The sequence below is a fragment of the Dendrobates tinctorius genome, unplaced genomic scaffold (assembly GCF_039654945.1).
Source record: "Dendrobates tinctorius isolate UK_male_01 unplaced genomic scaffold, ASM3965494v1 ptg000135l, whole genome shotgun sequence".
NCBI classification, from domain to species: domain Eukaryota; kingdom Metazoa; phylum Chordata; class Amphibia; order Anura; family Dendrobatidae; genus Dendrobates; species Dendrobates tinctorius.
In genome coordinates, this window is record NW_027361803.1 from 9,397,412 (window position 1) to 9,420,113 (window position 22,702).

The 22,702-nt window shown below is 45.4% G+C and overlaps 1 protein-coding gene across 2 annotated transcripts in view; it reads left to right on the forward strand.

Annotated features, from left to right (window-relative positions):
- Positions 1-22,702, forward strand: part of LOC141048421 (class I histocompatibility antigen, F10 alpha chain-like) — a 490,026-nt gene that overhangs the window by 354,731 nt on the left and 112,593 nt on the right. The window contains exons 1-2 of one of the 2 annotated variants that reach the window (XM_073543970.1): positions 15,114-15,256; positions 21,381-21,641. In XM_073543970.1, coding sequence (XP_073400071.1) covers positions 15,208-15,256; positions 21,381-21,641 — 310 coding nt within the window. In that variant the 5' untranslated portion in view covers positions 15,114-15,207. Of the gene's footprint in view, positions 1-15,113; positions 15,257-21,380; positions 21,642-22,702 lie in introns of those variants that run through there. The other variant, XM_073543971.1, reaches the window with a different exon arrangement.

A 22,702-nucleotide genomic window follows, 5' to 3' on the forward strand; every position in this document is an offset into this window, starting at 1 on the left:
GTTTTGGGGAGGCAAGTAAAATAAAAAACGGCTCGTCGGGTATATTTTTTATTCACTGTGTTCAACATGTAGGTTCAATAATCGGACATTTTTTCACAAAATTAGAATATCATCAAAAAGTTAATTTATTTCAGTTCTTCAATACAAAAAGTGAAACTCATATATTCTATAGAGTCATTACACACAGAGTGATCTATTTCACGGGTTTATTTCTGTTAATGTTGATGATTATGGCTTACAGCCAATGAAAACCCAAAAGTCATTATTATCTCAGTAAATTAGAATACTTTATTTACAAGCTTGACAAATAATTTTAAAATCTGAAATGTTGACCTACTGAAATATACACACTACTGTTTTTTTTTTTTGGAAGTGCATTGAGCAGCAGGGTGTTTTTTTGGTGAAGGGAAAAAAAAAATCTCTTTTAAATCTTCTGCCTGAGCGAGTGTGAACTGAGCGTAAGTGCGAACTTTGGTTAGTGTGTGACTTGTGATTCAGTGACTTTGGATTCAGGGGGTTTCCAAGGGAGGTATTACTGAATTGCTGTTATTTTATTAATACTTTTTATTTATTTTTGCTTATCTTTTCTGTCTGGTGCAATCCCCATTAGGATGTGCTCCACTATTGCCAATGCCATCCAGTGCACGTCTTGCCGCATGTATGAAATCCTTGAACAGCCGGTCGAGGGTGCATACTGCTGTGCGAGATGTGAGCACATTGTGCATTTGGAAGCCCAGATACTGGATCTACATGTGCAGCTGGCAAAACTGAGATCCATAGACAATATGGAAAGGAGTCTTCTGCTCACTGAGCAGATGCTCAATGGGATAGATGGGGGGGATGCTAGGTTGGAGCTGCAGGACAGTGAAGCAGCTAGCTGGGTGACAGTTAGAAGGCGGGGTAGAGGGAAGAGCACCAGGGAGGCTAGTCCTGATCTGGCACAACCCAATAAGTTTGCTAAGTTGGCAGATGAGGGGAGTGTCAGTGCAGGAGTAGCACTGGTAGCACTGCTGCAGCAAGGCATGTCCTCTGAAAGCCGGAGGAGTGTCTGCTCCAGTAAGGGGGCAAATAGGAGAACTGAGCAGGCCAGACAGGTTCTGGTAGTGGGAGACTCCATTATTAGGGGAACAGATAGGGCAATTGGGTCGCCCTCCCAGGGCCGTGGGGTACTCGGTACCGGGTCCGTGTCAGCGGAATGTGTCACAGCAGCAGTGACCCGGTCCGTGGCCCTGGGCGCCCAAGTAATGGGGGAGATTGAATGGTGGAATGTAGTTAATGGAATAGTTCGTGACGCCACCTGTGGTATTCGGCAAGTGGGATGTTAGGTCGACGCTGCGTGCAGTTCCTCTGGGGCTGGTGGTGTGTTGCAGCCAAGATGGTGAGGCTCCCCACAGGTGGAGCTCTAGCCCCAGGGCAGTGTAGATGTAGCGGTGCTGGGTGTGTTAATAATAATAATCTTTATTTATATAGCGCCAACATATTACGCAGCGCTTTACAGTTTGAGTTTCAAAACACAAGTCATAAGTAACAACGTTAACAATACAGTAATTAAAGTAAAGTAAGAAGACCCTGCTCGTGAGAGCTTACAATCTACAATGAGGTGGGGGAGATACAAAGTACAGGTGTGTATTTACAATGATGTATTTACAATGGTGGTCCAGCCATCTTGAGAAGGTGGGAGACAGAGATAGTGAATGGGCTACATACTCACACTTGCACATAGAATGACTGATTAGTGAACGTGATAGGCTGCTCTGAATAGATGTGTTTTGAGAGAGCACCTGAAACTGTGCAAATTGTGGATAGTCCTAATTTCTTGGGGTAGAGCATTCCAGAGGATTGGCGCAGCGCAGGAGAAGTCTTGGAGTCGGGAGTGGGAGGTGCTGATTAGGGCAGAGGTTAGTCGAAAGTCGTTTGCAGAGCGCAGCGGTCGGCTAGGCCGATAGACAGATGTGTTGGCGCAGGAATCAATGGAGGACACCAGGGCTTGTAGTTCCAAAGCTTTACTCACAGTCTGTAGTACACACAGGTGCGTACCGTGTCCTCCGGGTCAGGGACTCAGTCAACCTCAGTCAACCTCCAGGCAAGATGGCGTGCTCCCTTCCAACGCTCCGCCAACATGTACCTTTCTGAACGTCTCCTCTTATAGCGCCTTTAAGTGTGAAGCTCTCCTAGTACTGAGTTACACTGGAGTTCCTCCTATCAGATGTTCCCAAGAACTCTACTTGTGCGGCAGACAGCTGTAGCCTGCTTCGGGGACTCCCTACTCCTGAGTCCCGACTCACTATCCAAGTTGCTGTTGTGCCCTCAAGTCTTAGATGGGAGTAGTGCATTTACAGCCCACTACTCCACCGGTGTCTGCTGCAGAACCATCAGTGTTCATACAACCTCGGGGACCGGGCCCCGGCCTTGCGCTGAGAACTTCTAGGCAGGGTTCTTCCTCTAACCCACGTCCTCTGTGTTCCCTTTACTCCTTCGTTCCGTACTTGTCTCACTCTCCTATGGAAGCTCAGGCTTCAGTTCAATGTCTTTCTCCTTCTTTCCTTTCCCGTGCCAGCTGGCTCACATCACTGAGACAGCTGCAGCACTCCTTCCTCCATCCCTCTTCCAGGGATCTCTTTCCCTCACTCCTCTCTGAGTGACTGACCTCCAGACTGACCTGTAATTCTAAACCTCCTCGCTCTTTTATATATTCTCAACTCCACCCGCCTTCGTGTTCCAAGCAGGGAGCCACCAATGGTGCTCTGCTACACTCTAAGCAAGAGCCGCAATGTGGCTTTGCTGAACTACCCTGTTGTGTGGGGTGTGAGTGTTGGAGCGTGGTCAGGATTCCCCACCTTACCTGGATGGTGGGGTACCACACCTCAGGAGGAGGTGCAGTACCTCTGTGGCAACTGAGCCTCAGGGACGCCACACAATCTGTCACAAAGACAGGGATCGTCGGACGGTGTGCTGCCTACCTGGCGCTCGAGTCCGACACATCGCTGATCGGGTTGACAGATTACTGGGAGGGGTTGGTGAGGATCCAGCGGTCATGGTGCACATTGGCACAAATGACAACGTTAAAGGTAGGTGGAAGGTCCTTAAAGATGATTTCAGGGAATTAGGCTGCAAGCTTAAAGCAAGGACCTCCAAGGTGGTATTTTCGGAAATACTTCCTGCACCATGTGCCACGCCAGGAGATTAGGGAGGTTAATAAGTGGCTCAGGAATTGGTGTAGGAAGGAGGGGTTTGGGTTCCTGCAGAACTGGGCCGACTTCTCAGTTGGCTACAAGTTCTACGCTAGGGACGGGCTGCACCTCAATGGGGAGGGTGCAGCTGTGCAGGGGGAGAAAATGGCTAGAAGGTTGAAGGAGTGTTTAAACTAGGAACTGTGGGGAGGGTATTCATTTTATAGGAGGGGAAGACAGTGCAGATAGAGACCTGGGCACAAATAATGAAATTGGGGGTGGGGTTAGAACAGTTAATAATTTAAGAAAGAATAGAAGTACAGAGAGATACATAAAGTGCATGTATACTAATGCCAGAAGCCTCGCCAACAAGATGGAGGAATTGGAGTTAATGTTGTTGGAACATAATTATGACATGGTGGGGATATCTGAGACATGGCTGGCCGAGAGCCGTGACTGGGCTGTTAATTTACAGGGCTATAGTCTGTTCAAAAATGACCGTACAAATAAGCGAGGGGGAGGCGTGTGTTTATATGTAAAATCATCCTTAAAACCCATCCTTCGTGATAATATATATGAATCTAATGAAAATGTAGAGTCCCTGTGGGTAGAGATAAGGGGAGGGGGGAAAAATAATAAAATTACTGATAGGGGTTTGTTATAAGTCTCCAAAAATAATGGAAGCAACAGAGAATATCCTCATAAAGCAAATAGATGAAGCTGCGACTCAAGGAGAAGTCATTATTATGGGGGACTTCAACTACCCTGAAATACATTGGGGAACCGAAACCTGCAGTTCCAGCAAAGGTAATAGGTTTTTGACAACTATGAGAGACAATTACCTTTCACAACTGGTTCAGGACCCAACAAGAGGGGGGGCACTGCTAGACCGAATATTAACCAACAGGCCAGACCGAATATCAAATGTAAGGGTTGGGGGTCACTTGGGTAACAGTGATCACAAATTAATAAGATGTGTAGTAGAGGGGTTACAAGGACACTAAACTTCAGGAAAGCAAATTTCCAACGGATGAGAGATGATCTTGGTGCAATTAACTGGGACGATATCCTCAGACATAAAAATACACAAAGAAAATGGGAGACGTTTATTAGCATCCTGAATAGGACCTGTGCACAATATATACCGTATGGGAATAAACATGCGAGAAATAGGAGGAAACCACTATGGCTAAATAGAGCTGTAAGGGGCGCAATAAGAGATAAAAATAAAGCATTGAGAGAATTAAAGCAAGTAGGTAGTAATGAGGCATTAACTAAATATAGAAGATTAAATAAATTCTGTAAAAAGCAAATCAAGACAGCAAAGATTGAGACAGAGAGACTCATTGCCAGAGAAAGTAAAAATAATCCCAAAATATTCTTTAACTACATAAATAGTAAGAAACTAAAAAATGATAGTGTTGGTCCCCTTAAAAATAGTCTGGGTGAAATGGTGGAGGAGGATGAGGAAAAAGCCAATATGCTAAATGACTTTTTTTCAAACAGTATTTACACAAGAAAATCCCATGACGGATAACATGATCAGGGATAAAAATTCTCCATTAAATGTCACCTGCTTAACCCAGCAGGGGATGCCATAACAAGTATGTAACAGCAGGGGGAGCCATAACAAGTATGTAACAGCAGGGGGCGCCATAGCAAGTATGTAACACCAGGGGGCGCCATAGCAAGTATGTAACACCAGGGGGCACCATAACAAATGTAACAGCAAGGGGCGCCATAGCAAGTTTGTAACAGCAGGGGGCGCCAGAACAAGTGTGTATCAGCAGGGGGCGCCATAGCAAGTATGTAACACCAGGGGGTGCCAGAACAAGTATGTAACACCAGGGGGGGGCTATAACAAATATGTAACAGCAGGGGGAGCCATAACAAGTATGTAACAGCAGGGGGCACCATAACAAGTATGTAACACCAGGGGGCACCATAGCAAGTATGTAACAGCAGGGGGCGCCATAACAAGTATGTAACAGCAAGGGGCGCCATAGCAAGTGTGTAACAGCAGGGGGCGCCAGAACAAGTGTGTATCAGCAGGGGGCGCCATAGCAAGTATGTAACACCAGGGGGCGCCAGAACAAGTGTGTAACAGCAGGGGGCACCATAACAAGTATGTAACACCAGGGGGGCGCCAGAACAAGTGTGTAACAACAGGGGGCGCCATAACAAGAATGTAATAGCAGGGGCGCCATAACAAGTATGCAACACCAGGGGGCGCCAGAACAAGTATGTAACACCCGGGGGTGCCAGAACACGTAAGTAACAGCAGGAGGCGCCATAACAAGTATGTAACAGCAGGGGGCGCCATAACAAGAATGTAAGAGCAGAGGGCGCTATGACAAGTAACAACAGGGGATGCAATAACAATTATTTCACAGCGGGTGGTGCCACAAGTGTGTTAATAACAGGGGTGTCATAACAATTATGCAACAGCAGGGGGCGACATATCAAATATGTAACAGGGGACATAGCAAGGATTTTAGAGCATGGGAAGCCATAACAAGTATGTTAAGGCAGAGGTCACCAAAAATATGTAACACAAGGGGGAGCTGTAACAAATATATAATGGGGGAGACATAACAAGTAAGCAACACCAGGGGGCATCAAATGTGTAACACCAGCGAGTGACATTATTGACATAACAAGTAACAGCCGGGGGAGCCTTAACAAATATGTAACATCAGGGGGCGCCATAATAAAAATTGAACACTAGAGGGCACCATGACAAGTGTGTAATAACAGGGCACGCTATAACAAGGAAGTAATACGAGGGGCGCTAAAACAAGCATGTAACATTGGAGGGTGTCAACAAGTTTGTAACATCAGGTACGTTACCAAGTACATAACAGCAGGTAGCGTCATAACAAATATGTAACAGCAGGGGGCGCCATAACAAGTATGTCAGGGCGGAGGGCCTCATAATAAGTTCAAACACTAATCAGAAAAAAATCCATAAAAAATCATTTGAAAGGTAACTCACCAAACCCTGACTGATGCACTGGCAGGACGCAGCAGAGCCCCATTGATAAAGGTTTAGGCAGCACAGGCGCACTCCACTGATCAGGACAGCCAGTAACCATTTGTGGTCCAGCTGCCCAGTGGAAATGCACACAGATGAGGCTTGCACAAGGCATAAGTCACACTGATTAATGTGATGCAAAAGTGTCTGAGCAGCCTATTGATCACGCCCATAGTATTAGCAGGCGGGCCGCTCTACACTATAGATACATGCAACACACAAAGAACCAAGCCAAATATAAAGGGCTCTAGCTGCATCCTGCTGAAAAGTGCAAAAAAGATATGGGGTATTGGTTACTATGCACTGGCAGGACGCAGCAGAACCCCATTGATAAAGGTTTAGGCAGCACAGGCGCACTCCACTGATCAGGACAGCCAGTAACCATTTGTGGTCCGGCTGCCCAGTGGAAATGCACACAGATGAGGCTTGCACAAGGCATAAGTCACACTGATAAATGTGATGCAAAAGTGTCTGAGCAGCCTATTGATCACGCCCATAGTATTAGCAGGCGGACTGCTCTGCACTATAGATACATGCAACACACAAAGAACCAAGCCAAATATAGAGGGTTCTAGCTGTATCCTGCTGAAAAGTGCAAAAAAGATAAATAGATATGGGGTATTGGTTACTATTGGGGTTGGTAATATTTACACAGAGAAAAGGTCATGTGTTCATATGCAATTACATTTTGCATGCACATTAATTCACTTTTTCTGCTCAGACCCAGTGTCACACTCAGATAGGAGTATAAGCGACAGGGGACGGCTCTCCCCTGAAGCTATAAAAACCCTCCCCAGATCCACAGAGAGGCTCTCAGAGTTAACTCCTACACCACCTACCCAAAACTAAAAAAACACCATGACAGTAAGTCTTCAGTCCTTGTGAAAAGGGGAGTGCATTCCATAGCTCCGCGCCCCAGTGAGGTCACCCAGGAAAAATTATAAGGCTAGGAGGCTCAATCAGGTGGCATTCACACCTGGGGGACACAGCGTATACCATCCATGCTGTGGACTGAATCTTTGCCTTTGGGAACCCCTTCCCCACCAACCATCTACACATGGCTTGCCAGTAACTGAAATATGTAAGTCTTCACTTTAATCCCTTTTGTTTTATTATTGTCTGTAAATATTGTAATTGTCCAAATTTTTAACATCTTTTTATACTTTTGTAAACACTGCCTATTCTTTTTGGAGTAAAATATAAAGCTTTACTAGCTTTGTTCTCCTTGCTCTAATCGTATCCCCACGTTCTCCAACTAAGTCAACACTACTGATTGGGTTGGCTCCTGTCCCGATATTAATTAAAATCAGGAGCTGGTGGCAGTGTAGGGTGTTCTGGGGTATTGGGGAGACCCTGGCAGTGACGGACAGAGTTTGATAAATGTATATCCCGCCTGGGACCGGGAATAGTCATATCGCCCTCACTGGTAGCGTGTCCAATAGCCAGTACGCAGCAAGGCAGCCTTTCTGGCGACTAATTATCCTAGGTGCAGTTCCCTGAATAACCTGAGGGTAAGGGGGCACCAGAGGGCTGCAAGTTCCAAACTGGAATTGGAAAGTGGGATATGCAAATAAATCCCCTCCTGTGGCGACCGTCTGCGAATCTGGGCTGCAGTAGGAACAGCGACCCAACTAACCCCGAGACCCTTAACCCCTATACAGGGATCTGGAATTGTAGCAAGGCCCAGGGGATAGCTGTCTAGAGGAGCAGTGGACTAGAGCAGGACGGCCGCCAAGGGGTTAAAACTAAAACCCGTAATCGTGGTCCGGAGGCAGGAGTTGGAGGCCGGCGGGCAGCAGAGGTACAAAATCAGCAGGCAGAAGAAGGGTCTAAAGTCTGGGCCAAGGTCAGTAAAAAACCAGGAGGGCAGCAAAGGTACAAAATCAGCAGGCAGAAGAAGGGTCAGGAATCCAAACTAAGATCAGCGTCAAAAATCGGGAGAGAGGCAGAGGTACAAAAACGGCAGGCAATAGAATGGTCAGAAATCCAGGCTGAGGTCAGAGTTAACTATAGCAAATCACACAGTAGCACGCAGGGGAACCAAGAATATATCTGGCGGCTTGCAAGACCAGTCCCAAGGTATTTGAGGGATCAGGTCACCCCTCACAGATTCCCGGACTGGTGATGTCATTAGGACTGCCCCCAGGACTAGGCCAGATTGTGATGTAGTAACCCCCTGATGACTGACAGAGGGGCGGAGCCTGCGCCCACCTGATGCCTGCGCAGGAGCCCCTTCTCTGTCACCACCACCACCCACGGGCGAACTGCGGCACCTCCCCGTGGCCGAGACAGGAACAGCCATCCCCGAGTCTGACGGCGACATGACAGACTGGCGCCTCCTAGTGGCCGAGGCCGGAACAGCAGACACCGAGTCTGACAGCGACGTGACAGTACCCCCCCTCCAAGAGGGGCCTCCGGACCCTCAAAACCCGGTTTGACAGGGTGAAGGAGGTGACACCTTCTAATTAACCCCTTGGCATGGATGTCACTAGCTGGGACCCAGGACCTCTCCTCTGGACCGAAGCCCTTCTAATGCACCAAATATTGCACGGACCCTCTCCCCAAATGGGAATCAAGGATACCCTGGACTTCATACTCCAAGGCACCCTTGACCAAAACTGGAGGAGGAGGGGACTGGATGAATTGGGGAGCGGTACATTTTGAGGAGGGATTTGTGGAAAACACTGGGTATTTTAAAAGACTCAGGGAGCTTTAAACAAAAGGCTACTGGGTTAATTACCTCTAATATCTCATAGGGACCAATAAACCTGGGACCCAGTTTGGCAGATGGCACCTTAAGCTTAATGTTCTTGGCAGACAGCCAAACTTTGTCCCCAACTACTAGGTGTGGCCCCTTGGACCGCTGTCTATTTGCGGCCGAAGCCTGCCTGACCTGGGACCCTTTCAAGTTTGTGTTCACCTCCGACCAGATTGTCCGTAAGTGATGCATGGATTTCTCTACCCCCCCGGAAGCTCCAATATCTTGGCCGAAAGTGAACCAAAACGTGGGTGCAAACCATGATTGCAGAAGAACAGGGTGGTTTTGATGGATTTCTGGTATTGGTAATTTAGGGCGAATTCGGCTAACGGGAGATGTTCCACCCAATTGGACTGATGTTCCGAGACATAGCAGCGGAGATACAGCTCTAGGGCCTGGTTGGTGCGCTCAGATTGACCATTGGTCTCAGGGTGGTAAGCGGAGGAGAAGGATAATTCAACGCCCATGCGTTTGCAGAATGCCCTCCAGAATTTAGAAACGAACTGGGTACCTCGGTCGGACACGATATTCACTGGAGCGCCATGCAGTCGTATTACGTGAGTAATGAACAACTTACTCAAAGTTTCTGAATTAGGTAGTCCAGACGGGAACAAAATGTTACTGCTTACTGAACCTGTCCACCACCACCCAGATACATGTCTTCCCTTCTGAGGGCGGTAGGTCAGTAATGAAGTCCATGGAGATGTGGGTCCATAGACTCTCTGGGGCGGGCAAGGACTGGAGCCAGCCGGCAGGCCGATTATGGGGGGACTTGGCGCGAGCACAGATTTCGCAAGCTAGTACGTAATCTTTACAGTCCTTAACTACCGTCGGCCACCAAAAATTCCTAGTCACTAGTCTGGAGGTATTATTGACACCAGGATGGCCTGCCAAGATAGAGTCATACGACTCCTTCAGAACTTGTAGACGAAACAGGGCTGGAACAAACAATTTCTGGGGGGAAGCCGTGTCAGGGGCTGGTTCTGAGGACCTACGGATCTCCTCCAGAAGGTCCAGAGACACTGCCGACACAACGATCCCATTGGCCAGTATTGGAACTGGTTCCGAGACCTCGGCCTGTGAGGGGCAGAAACTTCGAGAGAGGGCATCAGCCCTTACATTTTTAGTCCCTGGACGAAACGTGATCACAAAGTTAAACCTTGAGAAGAACAAAGCCCACCTAGCCTGCCTAGTATTCAGTCGTTTAGCTGACTCCAAGTAGGTCAGGTTCTTGTGATCTGTGATCACTGTAATCTTGTGTTTAGCACCTTCGAGGAAGTGGCGCCATTCCTCGAAGGCCCATTTTATGGCCAACAATTCCCGATTCCCTATCTCATAATTTTTCTCAGTAGAAGAGAATTTTCGGGAAAAGAAGGCACATGGACGGAGTTGAGTGAGGGAGGCAGTGCCTTGGGAAAGCACTGCCCATACTCCAACCTCAGAGGCATCGACCTCTCCCACAAAGGGGCGGTCTAGATCAGGCTGGATTAATATCGGGTTGGCAGAAAAACAATCCCTTAAAACAAAAAATGCCTGAAGTGCCTCAGACTTCCAATTAACCACGTCTGCCCCCTTCTGGGTCAAATCCGTGAGCGGTTTGGTGATCTCAGAGAAGCCTTTGATAAATTTACGGTAGTAATTTGTAAATCCCAAGAATCGCTGCAGCGCTTTTAGAGTTTTGGGTTGCACCCATTCTCTAATGGGTCGGATCTTGGCAGGATCCATGCGGAACCCCTTAGCAGAAATCATGTACCCCAAAAATTGTACATCCTCAGCCATAAAAACACACTTTTCCAGCTTGGCAAATAGAGAATGTTCTCGAAGTCTCTGGAGCACAGAACAGACATGTTGCGGGTGTGTAAGAACATCAGCAGAGTAGATCAGGATGTCATCTAAATAAACCACTACATATACCCCACAGATATCCCTGAAGATATCATTCACAAAGTTTTGGAACACAGCAGGTGCGTTACTTAACCCGAACGGCATACCAAGATACTCAAAATGACCAAGGGGTGTGTTAAACGCGGTTTTCCACTCATCTCCCTCTCTTATGCGGACCAGATTGTAAGCTCCCCGGAGATCAAGCTTAGTAAACCAATGGGCTCCCAGTAGTTGATTAAAAAGATCAGGGATGAGTTGAAGCGGATACTGATTTTTTACAGTAATAGCGTTCAGCTCACGATAATCAATGCAAGGTCTGAGTCCACCATCTTTTTTTTCTACAAAGAAAAACCCAGCCCCTACAGATGAAGTGGATGGTCTAATAAAGCCTTTTCGTAGGCTGTCTGCTATGTAGTCATACATGGCCTGACGCTCTGGACTAGAGAGATTAAATATTCTCCCCTTAGGGAGACGGGAACCTGGGACCAAGTCTATAGGACAGTCATACTCTCTATGAGGAGGTAATTTCTCAGACTCCACTAAGGAAAAGACATCCTCATAGTCCCTGAATGCGTATGGTATAAAGGGTTTTTTAATTTTAATTTGGTTCACTGACAGCGACATACAGTTTTTCTGACACTGTGGACTCCAGCGCACGATATCACCTTGGTGCCAGTCAATAACAGGATTATGCTGGCGCAACCATGGCATACCTAAAACAACTGCATCTGATAAATTGTGAATAACAAAAAACGACATCTGTTTGGTGTGTAATGTCCCCACTGACATAGCAATTTCTGTAGTGACAAATTCCACTCCACCTTGGATAATAGATGTACCATTAATTGCAGTGGTGTGAACAGGGGCATTAAGCCTTAGCAGAGGTACACCAAGATTCCTTGTAAGCAAAAAATCCATAAAGTTGCCTGCAGAACCACAATCCACATAAGCCTTCACACACAGAGAATTCTTAGAAAACGAGAGACGGATAACAAAACTTTAGCCGCATTTGCAGGCAATACCTGAGCCTCTGGGCCAGCATGACCAGAGCTGCCCAGAGGCCGATGTCCCAGGAATGTGGATTTCTGACGCCCAGCATTTCCCTTGAAGTCTCCAGGCTGCAGCATGCTGGTATAGGAAGATGGGAGTGTTCCTTCAGGCTGTGCACTGAAGCAAGTGTTAGGCCAAGAAATCAGCTCAGGCAGAAGGGAAAAAATAAAGGATGATGGACATACATCCAAAAAGCAGTCTTCTGGGCCGGATATAAAGTGGCGACCGTCTGCGAATCTGGGCTGCAGTAGGAACAGCGCCCCGACTAACCCCGAGACCCTTAACCCCTATACAGGGATCTGAAATTGTAGCAAGGCCCAGGGGGTAGCTGTCTAGAGGAGCAGTGGACCAGAGCAGGACGGCCACCAAGGGGTTAAAACTAAAACCCGTAATCGTGGTCCGGAGGCAGGAGTCGGAGGCCAGCGGGCAGCAGAGGTACAAAATCAGCAGGCAGAAGAAGGGTCAGGAATCCAAGCTAAGGTCAGCGTCAAAAATCGGGAGAGAGGCAGAGGTACAAAAACGGCAGGCAATAGAATGGTCAGAAATCCAGGTTGAGGTCAGAGTTAACTATAGCAAATCACACAGTAGCACGCAGGGGAACCAAGAATATATCTGGCGGCTTGCAAGACCAGTCCCAAGGTATTTGAGGGATCAGGTCATCCCTCACAGGTTCCCGGACTGATGATGTCATTAGGACAGCCCCCAGGACTAGGCCAGATGGTGATGCAGTAACCCCCTGATGACTGACAGAGGGGCGGAGCCTGCGCCCACCAGATGCCTGCGCAGGAGCCCCTTCTCTGTCACCACCACCACCCACGGGTGAACCACGGCGCCTCCCCGTGGCCGAGGCAGGAACAGCCGTCCCCGAGTCTGATGGCGAAGTGACGGTCCGGCGCCTCCTAGTGGCTGAGACCGGAACAGCAGGCCCAGAGTCTGACGGTGATGTGACAGACCGGCGCCTCCTAGTAGCCGAGGCCGGAACAGCAGGCCCCAAGTCTGGATGCGACGTGCCAGTCCGGCGCCTCCTAGTGGCTGAAGCCGGAACAGCAGGCCCTGAGTCTGACAGCGACGTGACACCTCCTGAAGAACTGGGGGCAACCAAACACCCCTAGTTCATGACATTGGTGGCAGCGATGGGATCCAAATATATTCCCCTGTGATTCATGACAGAGGGTGTCGCATGGATTAGCAGTACAATGAAGATGGCAAAACCATGTTGTTTGATTTCATTAAAATACTTTATTTTGGCTGTGTGTTTATTTAACCCTTTCACAACTATAGGATTAGTAATGGATCCATTACTAAGCCGGGCTTGATGTCACCTTACAATACAAAGGTGACATCAACCCCCCAACTATTACCCAATATGCCACAGCTACATGGCAGTGGGAAGAGAGAGGCTAAGCGCCAGAATTGGCGCATCTTAGAGATGTGCCATTTCTGGGGAGGCTAAGAGCTGGTGTTTGTAGCTGGGGGGGGGGCAATATCCATGGCCCCTTCCTAGGCTATGAATATCAGCCTTCAGCTGTCTGCATAGCCTTTTATGGCTATTAATTATAGGGGGACTCCACATCATTTTTTTGGGGGCCCCCCTATTTTAATAGCCAGTAAAGGCTAAATATACAGCTGCAGGCTGATATTCATAACCTGGGAAGATCCATGGGTATTATCTGCTTTCCAGGCTATAAACATCAGCCCCCAGTCACTCGCTTTCCCTGTCTGGTGCAGAAAATTGCATGGGAGCCCATGCCATTTTTTTTACCCTTCTTTCTAAATTTAACATACTGTGTTTGATGCAAATTTTGTGTGTGTGTGTCTTTAACTCTTCATGTACCATTTTATTATGTTCATTACTAAACATCAGCCATGGTATTATATATCTATCTATAGATATAACTATCTATAGATATATATCTATAGATAGATAGATCTATGGATAGATAAATAGATATATCTATCCATATATCTATCTATCTATAGATCTATAATTCTATTGATCTATCTATCGATAGATCTATCTATAGATATAAGCAAAAAAAGATCAGCACTCCCTTGTGTGAACACGTGTAAGCTGCAAAAACTGCATAATATAGACAAAAAAGAACACAGCAGCACATGTGCATGCATCTAGGCCATGTGAAAACAGAAAAACATTAAAAGCATTCAATTTAGATTAAACTTCTCAAAATTTTCCACAATTTTTTTTTCAAAAATTTTTTTTACTTCCAGTAATAGATGAAAAATGAAGGTTCTTAGTGCACAAATTGGCCAATTCATGTAAGCCCATCAACCACGGCAAGGTGACCTCCCTCTGATGGGTCCCTGCTCTATAATATAAGCCACTTTTGGGCCACCAGCCTACAATTTTGGACAAACATGTCACTACCTGGCTAAGCCTACAATGTATGGGCAGGTAGAGCTGATTGTGGCACCTGCAAGGCCAATGGGAGGAGTGCAAGATCAGACTGGAGGCAGCCAGCATCCAGTAATACGCAAAAAAAAAAACGCTCAGCACCTACTAGTGTGAACACGTGCAAACTGTGAAAACTGCATAATATAGACAGAAAAGAACACAGCAGCACATGTGAACAAAAACTGTCCTGCTGTGTCCTGCTGTGTTCTTTTTTGTCTATCTATAGATGTTCACTTATATTTGTTTTGTGTACATTATATGTGAACATGGTATGTGATGACATGGGATTCAATGGAGTATGTAAAAGAAGAGGTTGGACAAAGAAATGACATCAAAATTATTTTTTTTGTTAAATAATAGATCTTTATTTAGCTTACAAAAACGCAGACAAATCTGCATGAAAATCCGCATCAAAAACACACAGATCTTCTGCCGAGAGAGGAAGAATCTGCGCAGAAAATTCCACAGGCAAATCCGCAACGTGTGCACATACCCTTAATGTTCCTTATTTCTAGCAGGAAAGATGTATATCTCTGTGCCTTGTTAGCCAGTAGATAGAAAAATAAATATATTTAGAATTGAGAGTCCTCAGTGGTTGATACATTTTAAAAGGCATTGACCACTGAGGACTCTCAATTCTAAATATAGTTTTCATTATTTCCAGACAATCTGCAGCTTTCCCTTTCGCTTCCTCCAGCTCTCACCTCTCCGTCCTCCCTCTGCCCGGTAACTGCTGAGCAGCGGGAGATTCCTTCTCCTATTGGAGGACGCTGCAGCTCCCGTCCAATCAGCGCTGAGCTCCGCCCCCCAGTGACTGTGATATTGTTACTTTGTGTCTTTCTTGGGTGACAGTTACCTTCTTCTCCTCCTCGGGGTCCCCACATATATCTGCAGGAGGATGTGGCCCCTCATTGGGCTTCTCCTTCACGTGTCTGCGGTGTGTTCTGGTGAGTATGGAGGGTGATCAGTGATTGCTCCTGATCGCAGACGATTATTACGTCTTATTTATGTCGTCTGTTGTGATTGGAGTTTATGGATCAATGTGTTTTCGTCTATAAGAGGCAGAAATCCATTAGAGAAGCTGCGCCTGCGGTGGGCGCCATAGTGAGGAGGACATGGCGCTGTTTCTGGGGTCTCCGCGTCGGCTGAGGCTGAAGTCGGTTTCTTGTTCTCTTTTATTATTTACAAGTTTAATTATGAGCAAAACCGACCTCAATAATAGAATCCACTGCAGTGCGGGGCCCGGAGGTGAATCCACTGCAGTGCGGGGCCCGGAGGTGAATCCACTGCAGTGCGGGGCCCGGAGGTGACTACACTGCAGTGCGGGGCCCGGAGGTGAATCCACTGCAGTGCGGGGCCCGGAGGTGACTACACTGCAGTGCGGGGCCCGGAGGTGAATCCACTGCAGTGCGGGGCCCGGAGGTGAATACACTGCAGTGCGGGGCCCGGAGGTGAATACACTGCAGTACGGGGCCCGGAGGTGAAAACACACCTGAAAGCGGCTACATAGTCTATAGAAGAGGCTCAGAAATGGCCCCAAAGGGGTGAATCACAGGGTAAATGATGTTGGGCCACTGATCTCACCAGCGATCACACAGAAGGGAGGGATCCGAGATGGCCCCAATGACCTCCTGGCCGAATAACATCACAGCGGGCAAATCACCACTTATTAGTGACTCCAATAAGGAACTTGTGTGTGTAAAGGGTTAATGACTGTGGAGATCACAATCCGCTCCTCTCGGCCGCTCTCAGTGGATCCCGGCATCACAGCCGGTGAGATCCATTGTGCCGGGGATCGCGGTGATGGGGGAGATCAGCGGCACACAGTGATTTCTCTCTCTGAGCTCCGGTTGCTCCTTCACAATAGGGGACAATTGTCCGTTTGCCTCTGATGCAGATTTTCGGCTCAGACCCCGTTTGGGCCGGGTACAGAGACCTGATGATGATTCTTGGTGTCTCCTCTGTGTGATTGATGGGAGATCAGTGACTGAAGGTCACAACCCTTGGAAAACACCAGAGACTTATGTGAGGCTGGGACAATTCACCGTCTGACACTTTGAGGCCATTTTTGTGCCTCTTATATATTTTCCAGCTGTTTTCCTGTGTGTTCCCCTCCGGGCGCCGCACTGCCGCGTATTCTATTATTGGGAGAACTTTTCTCCTTATTAAACTTGTAAAAAAAAAACAAAAAAAAAGAAAAATTTACAAATGAGAAAATGAACAAATAAGAAACCGACTCTCTCATCGCTTCCTCCAGCTCTCACCTCTCCGTCCTCCCTCTGCCCGGTAACTGCTGAGCAGCGGGAGATTCCTGCTCCTATTGGAGGATGCTGCACCTCCCGTCCAATCAGCGCTGAGCTCCACCCTCCAGTGTACAGTGACTGTGGTGCTGTTACAGTGTGTCAGTCCTGGGTGACACTGACCTTCTCCTCCTCGGGGTCCCCCATATGTCCATCAGCCATGAGGTGGAAGGAAAGAAACGAGAATCACCGGCCGAGCCGCAGATAGTTTATTTATTTTACTCACTTTTATAGCACCATTAATTCCACAGCTTTACAGACATCATCATCGCTGTCCCCATTGGGGCTCACAATCTACATTCCCTATCAGTATGTCTTTGGAGTGTGGGAGGAAACCGAAAAACCTGGAGGAAACCCACCCAAACCCGGCGGGAACATACACACACCTTGCAGATGTTGTCCTTGTCTCCTTGCTAACCACTGAGCCACCGAGCTGCCCTATGTTACTCACTTATATAGCGCCATTAATTCCACAGCTTTACAGACAGCATCATCACTGTCCCCATTGGGGCTCACAATCTACATTCCCTATCAGGATGTCTTTATAATGTGGGAGGAAACTGGAGAAACAGGAAGAAACTAGAGAAACAGGAGGAAACCCACCCAAACACGGGGAGAACATACACACTAAATAACATTAATAATCCCCCAAACCCCGACCACAATGGGGAACAAGAAAAAACTGGAGAAAATGTAGAAGAGACGGAAAAAAAAAATGGCAGAAAAAAAAGGATAATTAGGTGTAAATGGAAAACGAGTGAAAAAACACCAAAAGTTTACCAAAAAAAGGAACAAATACAATAATGATTCAGGCCCATAGTCTTTAGTGTGCAGAGAGCAGGATACATAAAAAGTGCACACGGGAAGCCGAGAGAGGTTCTGCAGCAGCTGCAGAGTGACCTGTACAGTACATGACCCCAGCTGCTGCAGAACATCTGTGAGGAACATAAAGGCCTCTGCTCTTGCTGTAACTCCCCACAGACTTTCACCCCTTACTGACATCTGCTGTACATGTACGGGGCAATGGGAAGTGCGTTCCCACAAACAACCGGACCTGTATGACGCGATGATAAAGAAAAAAAGTTAAATAAAGTTTATAAAAATGTGAAAAATAAAAAGAGAAAGTAAGAAAAAGAAAAGAGAAAATATTTTGCAAGTGAAAACGCTGTTTTATCTATAAAAAACGAAATTAAAGGGGAAGAAGTGCATATCTGGAAACAGCAGATCCGGAACACAGCGTCATATTATATAACATCTGATGAACACTGTAAAAAATAAAAATGCCAAAAATACCACACTGACACACAAAACATAGATCAAAAAGTGATCAAAAAAATTGCCTGCAATAAAAATGGTATCAAGAAAAATATCATCTTGTCCCGCAAGAAACAAGCCCTTACATACAGTTGTGGCCAAAAGTATTGACACCCCTGCAATTCTGTCAGATAATACTCAGTTTCTTCCTGAAAATGATTGCAAACACAAATTCTTTGGTATTATTATCTTCATTTAATTTGTCTTAAATGAAAAAACACAAAAAGAATTGTCCTAAAGCCAAATTGGATATAATTCCACACCAAACATAAAAAAGAGGGTGGACAAAAGTATTGGCACTGTTCAAAAAATCATGTGATGCTTCTCTAATTTGTGTAATTAACAGCACCTGTAACTTACCTGTGGCACCTAACAGGTGTTGGCAATAACTAAATCACACTTGCAGCCAGTTGACATGGATTAAAGGTGACTCAACCTCTGTCCTGTGTCCTTGTGTGTACCACATTGAGCATGGAGAAAAGAAAGAAGACCAAAGAACTGTCTGAGGACTTGAGAAACCAAATTGTGAGGAAGCATGAGCAATCTCAAGGCTACAAGTCCATCTCCAAAGATCTGAATGTTCCTGTGTCTACCGTGCGCAGTGTCATCAAGAAGTTTAAAGCCCATGGCACTGTGGCTAACCTCCCTAGATGTGGACGGAAAAGAAAAATTGACAAGACATTTCAACTCAAGATTCTGCAGATGTTGGATAAAGAACCTCGACTAACATCCAAAAAAGTTCAAGCTGCCCTGCAGTCCGAGGGTACAACAGTGTCAACCCGTACTATCCGTCGGCGTCTGAATGAAAAGGGACTGTATGGTAGGAGACCCAGGAAGACCCCACTTCTTACCCCGAGACATAAAAAAGCCAGGCTGGAGTTTGCCAAAACTTACCTGAAAAAGCCTAAAACGTTTTGGAAGAATGTTCTCTGGTCAGAGGAGACAAAAGTAGCTTTTTGGGCAAAGGCATCAACATAGAGTTTACAGGAGAAAAAAGAGGCATTCAAAGAAAAGAACACGGTCCTTACAGTCAAACATGGCGGAGGTTCCTGGATGTTTTGGGGTTGCTTTGCTGCCTCTGACACTGGACTGCTTGACCGTGTGCATGGCATTATGAAGTCTGAAGACTACCAACAAATTTTGCAGCATAATGTAGGGCCCAGTGTGAGAAAGCTGGGTCTCCCTCAGAGGTCATGGGTCTTCCAGCAGGACAATGACCCAAAACACACTTCAAAAAGCACTAGAAAATGGTTTGAGAGAAAGCACTGGAGACTCCTAAGGTGGCCAGCAATGAGTCCAGACCTGAATCCCATAGAACACCTGTGGATAGATCTAAAAATGGCATTTTGGAGAAGGCACCCTTCAAATATCAGGGACCTGGAGTAGTTTGCCAAAGAAGAATGGTCTAAAATTCCAGCAGAGCATTCTAAGAAACTCATTGATGGTTACCGGAAGCGGTTGGTCGCAGTTATTTTGGCTAAAGGTTGTGCAACCAAGTATTAGGCTGAGGGTGCCAATACTTTTGTCTGGCCCATTTTTGGAGTTTTGTGTGAAATGATCAATGTTTTGCTTTTTGCTTCATTCTCTTTTGTGTTTTTTCATTTAAGAGAAATTAAATGAAGATAATAATACCAAAGAATTTGTGATTGCAATCATTTTCAGGAAGAAACTGAGTATTATCTGACAGAGTTGCAGGGGTGTCAATACTTTTGGCCACAACTGTAGGTCTGTAGACAAAAAAACAAAAAAGCTACAGCTATCTGAGTATGAGGATGGAAAAACATTGTTTGTAACAGATTTTAGTGTGCGAAAGTGGCAAAACATAAAAAAACCCTGTATTAGGGCTCAAAATCACTGGAGATAAAAATGTGAGACACACATATATATATATATATATATATATATATATATATATATATATATATACACTAGCTGAAGAGCCCGGCGCTGCCCGGGCATAGTAACTTACTGTGGTTAGTTATAACAAATTATAATTATCCTCCATCCCATAGTCCCGTGCCCATATACCCATCATACATATTCTCCATCCCATAGTCGAGTGTCCATATACCCATCATACATATCCTCCATCCCATAGGTTCTACTGTTTAGGCACATCAGGGGCTCTGCAAACGCAACATGACGCACACAGGCCATTCCATCAAAATCTGCATTCCAAAACGGTGCTCCTTCCCTTCTGAGCTCTGCCATGCGCCCAAACAGTGGTTTACCCCCCCATATGGGGTATCAGCGTACTCAGGACAAATTGCACAACAACTCTTGAGGTCCTTTTTCTCCTGTTACCCTTGTGAAAATAAAAATTTGGGGGCAAAAAGATCATTTTTGTGCAAAAAAATGATCTTTTAATTTTATGGCTCTACGCTATAAACTTCTGTGAATCCCTTGCAGGTTCAAAGTTTTCACCACACATCTAGATAACTTCCTTGGGGGGTCTAGTTTCCAAAATGGGGTCACTTGTGGGAGGTTTCCACTGTTTAGGCACATCAGGGGCTCTCCAAACGCGACATGGCGTCCGATCTCAATTCCAGCCAATTTGACATTCAAAACCTTTAAACGATGCTCCTTTCCTTCTGAGCGCTACCGTGCGCCTAAAGATTGGTCTTCCTCCACACATGGGGTATCGGTGTACTCAGGAGAAATTGCACAACAAATATTGTGGTTCATTTTCTCCTGATACCCTTCACAAAATAAAAAAATTGTGTCTGAAATAAAATTTTTGGGAAAAAAAAGTTAAATGTTCATTTTTTCTTTCCACATTGCTTTAATTCTTGAGAAGTACCTAATGGGTTAATAAACTTCTTGCATGTGGTTTTGCACACCTTGAGGGGTGCAGTTTTTAGAATGGTGTCACTTTCGGGTATTTTCTGTTATATTGACCCCTCAAACTCGCTTCTATTGTGAGGTCGTCCCTAAAAAATGGTTTTGTAAATTTTGTTGGAAAAATGAGAAATCGCTGGTTAATTTTTAACCCTTATAACGTCCTAACAAAAAAAAAATGTTTCCAAAATTGTGCTGATGTAATGTAGACATGTGGGAAATGATATTTATTAACTATTTGTGTGACACCACTCTCTGATTTAAGGGTACAAAAATTAAAGTTTGGAAGTTGCAAAATTTTCAAGATTTTTGACAAATTTCCGTTATTTTCATAAATAATCGCAAGTTATATCAAAGAAATGTTACCACTGACATGAAGTACAAAGTGTCAGGAGAAAACAGTGTCAGAATCAGCGGGATCCATGGAAGCGTTCCAGAGTCATAACCACATAAAGTGACAGCGGTCCGATTTCACAATTAAGGCCGGGCCATTAACCTACAAGGTGGCTTGGTGCTTAAGGGGTTAATCACTATGTTTCTGTCTTTGGTTTACATGTGTCTCCTCCTGTGACTGCAGGGTCCTGTGTGTGTGACATGTAACACTCTGTGTCTCTCTCAGACAGTCACTCTCTGCGGTACTATAAGACGGGGGTCTCAGCTCCGGGGTCCGGGCTGCCGGAATACTCCGAGATCGGATATGTGGATGATCGGGAGATTGTGAATTATAACTCGGAGAGCGGCAGAACCCGACCCAAGGTCCAGTGGATGGAGAAAATGGAGGAAGGATACTGGGAGGAACAGACACAGATCGCTAAAGGGAGTGAGGCTGTAATCAGACATAATGTGAGGACAGCGATGGAGCGATTCAACCAGAGCGGAGGTGAGAAATATACTGTATACACTATATACACACACTACACTGTATACACTGTATACACACTACACTGTATACACTATATACACTCTACACTGTATACACTATACACACACTACACTGTATACACTATATACACACTACACTGTATACACTATATACACACTACACTGTATACACTATATACACACTACACTGTATACACTATATACACACTACACTGTATAGACTATATACACACTACACTGTATACACTATATACACACTACACTGTATACACTATATACACACTACACTGTATACACTATATACACACTACACTGTATACACTATATACACACTACACTGTATAGACTATATACACACTACACTGTATACACTATATACACACTACACTGTATACACTATATACACACTACACTGTATACACTATATACACACTACACTGTATACACTATATACACACTACACTGTATAGACTATATACACACTACACTGTATACACTATATACACACTACACTGTATACACTATATACACACTACACTGTATACACTATATACACACACTACACTGTATACACTATATACACACACTACACTGTATACACTATACACACACTACACTGTATAGACTATATACACACTACACTGTATAGACTATATACACACTACACTGTATACACTATATACACACTACACTGTATACACTATATACACACACTACACTGTATACACTATATACACACTACACTGTATAGACTATATACACACTACACTGTATACACTATATACACACTACACTGTATACACTATATACACACTACACTGTATACACTATATACACACACTACACTGTATACACTATATACACACACTACACTGTATACACTATATACACACACTACACTGTATACACTATATACACACTACACTGTATACACTATATACACTACACTGTATACACTATATACACACTACACTGTATACACTATATACACACTACACTGTATACACTATATACACACACTACACTGTATACACTATATACACACTACACTGTATACAC